The following is an 8026-nucleotide window of genomic DNA, read 5'->3' as shown; positions in this document are numbered from 1 at the left end:
AACGAAGCAAAATCCACCCACACACATGATCTACGTTGCAGGAAACGTATAATCGCCCTGACGTCGAGCCCCTCCGCCCCACAATAGCCCTCCAACGAGTCCCTCGGCCCTCAAGAGCATCGCTCCATCGAGCCCCCCTTGCCCGCATACCTCACTCCATATGCATGTCTTGAGCATTTCTGGCTCGTTTTGGGGGTGTGGAGTACCTGCGCAGTGGAGCGTCATCGTTGATGTGCTTTCCTCCGCTCCCCTTCGTCGCCTTGGCTTTGCCGCTTCGGCTCGCCGTAGCATGGAGACTCTCGCATCGCGCCGGATCTGCTGCCAAGCTCGATTTTGATCATGGTCAAACTGCGCCCAATTGCGCGAGACTACTCAACTGGCAGGCGCGAGAGACGAGCGCCACATGATCAAGCTCGATCGAACGGCTCGCGACACGGTTGACACCAGGCAAACACCAGTTAGGGCAAAAGAAGAGCTTTCCTAAATAAACTGCTTTTTCTTCTCTCAGAAAAAAATAATAACCAGACGAACTGCGAACAGTCCAACTCTGTTTTCCAAACCGACGCAGACGCACCGTTCCACGGCCGTACCAAATAAACTACTAGTTATTTCCCCTTTCCCGCGCCCCAATTCTGGCCTCGTCGTCGCCGACCCCCAAGCCCCAAAGCCCCAAATCCCACACCCCAGGCAGCAAACAGCGGCGCTTGGCGGTCGGCGGCCTGCGAGAGTAATCCGAGATGTGCGGCAGGGCCAGGTGTACCCTCAGCGCGGCCCAGGCAGCCAGGGCCTTTGGCTTCCCGACCGCCACCTCCGCCGGCGGCGGCGGCGACGGAGGAGGAGACGCCCCCGCCGTACGGACGCTCCAGATGGACCGGTAAGAGGAGAGTCTCGACCTTACGTGGTCACATATGCCATTAGGAAGCCTCTCGTTTCTTCAGCTATTCGATTCTCGGTTGCGGCGCGCAGGTTCCGGCCGTCGTACAACGTGACGCCGGGGGCGTATCTGCCGGTGGGGACCCTGCGAGCGCGGGCGGCGGGCGGCGAAGGAGGTGCGGAGGAGCAAGGGCCGGTTATCCAGTGCATGAAGTGGGGGCTCGTCCCCAGCTTCTCAAGCAAGACCGACAAGCCCGACCATTTCAGGATGGTACGATATGCACTGACTTTCCACAAGTTTCTGTAGATGGGGCACTGTAGATTGGACTTCATTGGCAGTGCAGTGCGGTGGTTAAGTTGCTATTAGCCACGTTTTGATAAGAGTGCAGTTGATTTGGGCCAATGGGCTGTTAAAACAATGAAAAAGCCAGTGGCATGCTTTGTACTACCACTTATCCGACTATATGACCTGCCGTTAGCATGGCATGTATGTTGGACCATGCCTGCCTTGGAGCTTAGTTTCTCTTTATGTCTCTATGCTCATTCAATGTTCGGTTGGTTTTGCATTACATGAGCTGATTGCTTTTGTTATGCAGTTCAATGCCAGATCAGAGTCTATAAAGGAAAAGGCTTCGTTTAGGCGACTTATCCCGAAGAATAGATGTCTTGTTGCAGTAGAAGGGTATGGACATATGGTTGACTACTACTATTTGCATCTTCTATTTATGGATTCGTTATATCTCTGTTGATCCTAAGCATGACCCCAGATGCTCCCTGCCCAAAGTCCATTGATACATTGCAAATTGCATGGTATAGGTTTAAGTTTGTAGAGAGAGAAGTGCATATTTCAACCCTCAACTTTTGCCCTAGTCTAATTTACAACTCCGAACTCCAATACCATCTAAATTACAACCCCCAACTCTCAAAACCGGCCAGGATTCAACCCTCCCCTCTCTGTTGACCGGTTTTGACCAGTCAACAGATCCAGGATTCAACCCTCCCCTCTCTGTTACCAAATAAACTTCTATTTATGGTCCGCCTTTATGGTTGTTTGTGTTTATAGCATAGAGCATTTGGTTGTTAGTTCATATATATGTGGGCGTGTTTTAATTGATGTAAGCACTTGAATGATAACAAACTTTTCATTTTGTAAAAATAGTTTGTGACTAAATTCTTGTATTAATAGTGCATTTGTGTTTTGTATGGGGTTCAGGTTCTATGAGTGGAAAAAGGATGGATCCAAAAAGCAACCATATTACATTCATTTCCAGGATGAGAGGCCTCTTGTGTTTGCTGCCCTCTTTGACACTTGGACAAATTCAGAAGGTTAGGATACTTAGTTTTTACACATTCCGTTGTATTTTGTATCTTGAATGCCATTGGTGTTATGGAACTGAAAGTTTGAGTTTTCGCGTTTTGGTGATCACACTCTCTACATAGTTTGTTATTTCCAGATGGTGAGGTTCAAAGCTGTCTCCCTTTGTTTTGTTCCTGTGATTCAATCCTTGGGAGTTACTGCAGCGGAACTTTTTCTGCTAACACCTTTTGTAACTTATTCTAGCCAAATGTCTAGTGACTACTGTAGCATCCATATGGCTGTTCATCGGCTTGGTGGTGTCAGTTGGAAGATAGAGATAAGAATAATTGCTTTGCTTGTTAGGAGAGATCGTTTCTTCAGGTGTTTCTGATCAAGCACAAACTAGTTAAAGTAGATCAAAATTATCTGGCCAATTGATTCAGACATTTGGGCTCATAATTAAGTTTTTTTATATATATACATACCCTCAGTTGTAGTCACAGATATGTAGATCATAATTGGTTTAGAGACAGGAAGAATTTGTGACTACATTGATTTTTTTCTTGTTATCTTAATGTGCCTCGCGGTGTAGACATTATCAGTAGGAAGGAATTTGATAATGAAAATTTCAAACTGTATATTTTATACCAAACTTGAAGTACTACCCTCATGAATAATCACTGTTCTTTATATATTAATGCATCAAGTGTGCAATCGTTGCATGGAAGGGTGGATAAGCTATTACCTGGACGGCTGGACATTGGTAGAACACTATGCATTGGCTAAGTTGTCACACTATTGATGTTTTGTAGTACATTACTTTGTAATTATGTTTCTTTTATGATTTTTTGTGGTCTGCCTTTTCCTTTTTATGTTTCTCATTTTGCTTTCTGTTGTTCACGATGTATAATTGTGCCAATTTGTTAGAATTGAATTATAAAAATGTAAAGGCTGTTATTACTCTAATTCTTAAAGGATAATTTATTTACTGCAATACTAATATTACCTGCTATTTTTTCACAGGAGAGACCCTCCATACATTTACTATTTTGACTACCCATGTTTCAACTTCTTTGAAATGGCTTCATGGTTAGTTGCTTACTCTTTGGTCTTTGCCCCAGGTTCTCAGATTGTTCATTCATGTACTATCGCCTACTCTTTAGCTGCTCTGAAACTGCTTCAGAGTTCATTGGATAATTGACTACACCTATTATTTTACATTTCTTAAATTTATATAGCCCTACTCTAGAATGACTTCATGATTAATGGAACTACTGAATGGATAGTTTGGGAATCCACTGGTTGGTTAGTGCATGGAGTGGCTTTCTTAATGTTCCTTTTGCAAAGTCTTGTTTAGGACTAAGGGAGATAGATAGTTGGTTCTCAATGAAGTACCAATATATCATCTATGATGGAACCATAGTCTGGTAAGGATTTCTGCTGGTGTGCATTTTAACAGGGATAAATGGATAATGCCTCATTTTGGTAATAGATATAGGAAACTTATTTGCAAATGGTGTTTCTGTGAGATGCACTATTTGAAACTTTAACATGTGCTGACAGATAGAATGCCGGTAATCTTGGGCGATGAAGACTCTGTTAATGCTTGGTTGAACAATAGCTCCGTGAAGCTGGAAGAAATAACTGTACCCTATGAAGGAACTGATTTAGTAAGTCCATGATGTGAATCATGTTACAGTACATACATGGCCATCTTTCTAAATCACCTTTTTTGATTAAACAACATTGATTTTGATGAAATTCTAGTTTAATGATGTTACATTTTGTTCTATGTTTTTAAGGCGACGCCTTGCTTTAAGGCGCTGGGGGGGCGCTTCGACGCCTAGGCGACGCCTAGGCGCCTAAAGCGGACGCCTAGGCGCCTAAAGCGCAAAGCGCTGGGGGGGCGCCTCGACGCCTAGGCGTCGCCTAGGCGTCGCCTTACGGACGCCTTTAAAACATAGATTTTGTTGTACTATAATTCGGCAGGAGACACATTTCCAAGCAAAAGCTAAATTTCTCTCATTTTCATCAAGCTAGTAGCACATTTATGGTTATTCAATACTACTCATACCGTTCCAAAATAAGTCTTGTGGTTTTAGTTCAAATTTGAACTAAAACCACGACGCTTATTTTGGAACGGAGGGAGGATGAATCATATAAGGTTACACTTATTTTGGAACGGAGGGAGTATGAATCATATAAGGTTAATGATCTAGGCCTTCAAACAGGTGAAACAAGTCTGTGAGGTTTGCATCTTAGGTAAAACTGTCCCCTCAGGTAGCATGCCCCACTATGCCGGTGGGCTGGTGGGTCAGCAACATTCGCTCCCAACTCTAAGAATTGACATTTTTCCCCTAGTCATCCATCCTCTCAAATTAGACATGACTCTGTTCTTTGACTTAGTTTTTAGTGCTACACTGTCGTTCTTGATCTCGTATTTTCATTCAAAGCATCCTGCAACAGCAGCATGTCGATATATGTTGGTTGAGCTGTTGAGCATAGATGATGTCTTTTCCTAGAGTGTTGTTGTTGTTAGTTTACGACGATGGATGGGGAACGGGTGAGGTGGTGGCAGATTTGGAGAGAATTCTGCTGGACCAGATGGCATAGCCGTGATGGACATGTTGTCCTCTTTGGCCATGTTTACAAGCAGCTTGCATCTTGTATGTTATATCTTCGTCTTGTAATCTTGTTGTCCGTCACTCAAAGGATACACCTTAGGGACTTATTTGTGCCTTTTGAAACTTAGATGACCAATGTGGTCCCTTGGCCAAACTCGTGGGTCCAAAATGATCATCACTCTGAATTTCTGATAGTATGACTCTATAACGTTATTTAATCGATCCCTTCTGCAGGTTTGGTATCCAGTGACAACTGCAATGGGCAAAACATCATTTCAGGGTCCTGATTGCATCAAAGAGGTATAGGAAACTATGCTTAATATGTTGTATTGGTTTTTGTTTATGTCTGATATATTGGGCATTACTATTGTTTGGGATTAAACTGTGACAGGTGGTACACTGTGTGCTCTGTTCATTGTATTGCTGCCCTTGCCTAATGTTGGCAGGGTAACTAAAAAGGGCAAAAAGGGCAGCCCGGTGCACGTAGCTCACGCTTGCAGTAACACACTACTTTAAAAGAGTTAAGATGACACAACCTTCAAATATTTATGGATGTTCTCTAATGCATGAAAGATATCATTAAGTAGCATAAGAAAAACCTAGACCAACATGCTATAGTATCTGTCGTATTTTTTAAGAGGGGAATTACCCTGAGTAGCATAGAGGCCAAGCCTTGAACACAGGCAGGCTGGGCGCAAAGTCGCCCCTCTAGCTAACAGATGGATAATTGGTCCTCATTGACCTAGCATATAAATGCGGATTTCCACTGCTGTACACTGACTATCCATTAAACATGCAATTTTCCTGGTGTACGTAATGAAGTACCCATGGGTTTCTTACGTGCTGAAATGAGATGCTTGATAAATGTTCTCATTCTTGCTCTTTATTTGTATGTGATCTGAAGATATAACCTGTTTAGGTTTATCTTCAGCACTATTAACTGGTTTTTGAACTACTTAATGTTAGTTAAGTACAGTAGTAGTAAAATTCCTCCAGTGTACTACTGGGTACACACAGTTGTACCGCCCAATTTATACCTATGATAATTCTGCAACTACCCTATTGTGTGTTTTCTGCATATCGACAAGATGTGCAATGATTTTCTTCTTCTGCTGCTGCTTGCCAAATTGCAGGTGAAAATAGGACCCAGTGAAAAGCCAATTTCAAATTTCTTCACCAAGAAAGCAGCCGCACCAGTGAAGTCAGAGAAGGCATCAGGAGAGTTTGCAGAAACACAAGCTTTCAAGACGGCGAAAGAGGAGCGCGATGATGATTCAGGTGAAAACCCATCAAACAAAACAGAGCAACACCACCAGGCTTCTCTAGAGAAGCAAAGTGCTTCAAGTACAGTAGTTAAGAATGAACCTGTTACTTTGGATCCACAAGTTTTCTATAAAGCCGATGAAGGTATTAAGAAAGAAGACGGGATGCTGCCCGACGATCCAGTCGAGGAGCGAGATCCTTTCGGCATCAAGAGGAAGATAGAGGACGCTGGAGTCGAGGCGGAGATGGAGATGGGGAAGAGTGGGAGATCGCCGGTCACCCCTGTGAGGAAAAAGGAGAAGGGCCCAAAGGATGGGCAAGCGTCGCTGTTTTCCTACTTTGCAAAGAAGTAGAGTAGCTTCTCAGGTAGTCTAGCTTCCTGCACTTGGGCTATCTATCAGCTCTTAAGCAGTTACTAGTAGTAACAGAACTTTATCTAGTGTAGTAGTACTACTCGTAGTTCTCTTCAGCACTGCAACTGGCGCTATGCATGCAGTATTGGCCAATGACGAAACAAAATGCATGAAGTGCGGTGATCGATTGCATGCTACCGGATGTCTAGCTCTTAGATCATTTCCTTATGCAGTAAAATTAATACTTTGATCGGAGGTGGCCTCTATACTTTGACAATGTTTTTTTTTGCGGGTGATATACTTTGACAATGTTGAGCAAGTATGATTCTTGTTTGAAGGAATCTTATACGAATTTCATAGGATAGGATTTTTTAAGGAAAATTTTTTATGGGGTCGTTTGGTTTGCAGGAATATATTCCTATTCCTATGTATGATAGGAACCAATTCTTCACATCTCAAAAGAAAAAACATTAGTCTAGACTCAATGCAAAAATTCCTATCATATGCATCAAATGCCATTTGTTTTTTATAGAAATTGAGATGCATGTCATCGCATTTTCTATGATTTTTTTATTTCTATGATATTTTTATCCTATGAACCAAAGGAGGCCTTAAGTGCAATAGGTTATACATAGCATTAAGACAATACATTGGTGCCATGGCATGGCCTGACCCAAGGCCACACGCCGCAACCGAAGGCTGGATCGGGATTCGAGGTCCAACGCAAGGAAGAGAAAACTCGAGCACCATAGGTGAACCAGCTATATGAGGAGGGAAGAAGAAAGAAGAGGTCGTCGAATAACTAGAACCTGGACCATTTCCCCTTATTCTCTGTAATTCTCCTCTTCCCTCCCTCCTCTTGTGTATCCATAACCTTACCAGAGAGACAAACCCTGGCACGTGCGTAACGATTGGTATCAGGAGTCGATTCTGGCATGATCTGTTAGTCTGACTGAGGTAAGTGGCAGATTCGTTTGCCGCTGTAAACCTATCATTCGGCACGAACTACCGCTTTGATTGGGCGATCTGGCGCCAAAGAAGCGTGGACCGATCGCTGTGGTGCAGCAGATCTCGGCGGCAATGAGTACGGTGAAGTAGCAAGGAGCGGAGACCAACGCGAAGCTCGATTCAATCTTACCCGAGACGAATCTTATAACACCCGTCATTTGTTTCACTGGCCACATTGTCATCACATGAAAACACCAAAACCCGTCATTATTTCACTAACATGGCAACTTTTCATGTTGCTTCATGGCAACACTACATCATAATGCTCACCATTCAATAAACCATGGATGTTTCTGACACATGAATCAACGACTCTCTAATAACATTTTTCTTGCTTTCTGGCAGCTCTGATGGTTCCACCGTGACAATTTTTATTTTAAATACTCATGCGAAATGTCAATGTTGTACCATATTTTCTCACAATTCAGTAAATCATGGCAACTTTTATTTCATCTTGCACATACAATCAATGACTCTTCTCAACAATTTTCATTTTAATGGTCACAACCTTGGTCATTTTACATACCATGCAAATGTTTTGCCCATACCCATATACTATGGCAACTTTATTCTATATGTTTGTGGCAATATCACCCTGCAACCATCCA

The 8026-nt window shown here is 43.0% G+C and overlaps 1 protein-coding gene across 1 annotated transcript; it reads left to right on the top strand.

Annotated features, from left to right (window-relative positions):
* Positions 1–621: 621 nt before the first annotated feature.
* On the top strand, positions 622–6662 carry LOC123132402 (abasic site processing protein HMCES). The gene is made up of 8 exons (XM_044552186.1): positions 622–874; positions 967–1144; positions 1470–1555; positions 2087–2199; positions 3194–3259; positions 3734–3840; positions 5029–5094; positions 5928–6662. Exons 1-8 carry the CDS (start codon positions 738–740, stop codon positions 6408–6410), a joined length of 1236 nt encoding a protein of 411 aa, XP_044408121.1. The 5' UTR covers positions 622–737; the 3' UTR covers positions 6411–6662.
* The last annotated feature ends 1364 nt before the right edge of the window (positions 6663–8026 follow it).

The sequence above is a fragment of the Triticum aestivum genome, chromosome 6A (genome assembly GCF_018294505.1).
Source record: "Triticum aestivum cultivar Chinese Spring chromosome 6A, IWGSC CS RefSeq v2.1, whole genome shotgun sequence".
Lineage (NCBI taxonomy): Eukaryota > Viridiplantae > Streptophyta > Magnoliopsida > Poales > Poaceae > Triticum > Triticum aestivum.
This window is presented reverse-complemented; position numbering and strand designations above follow the sequence as displayed.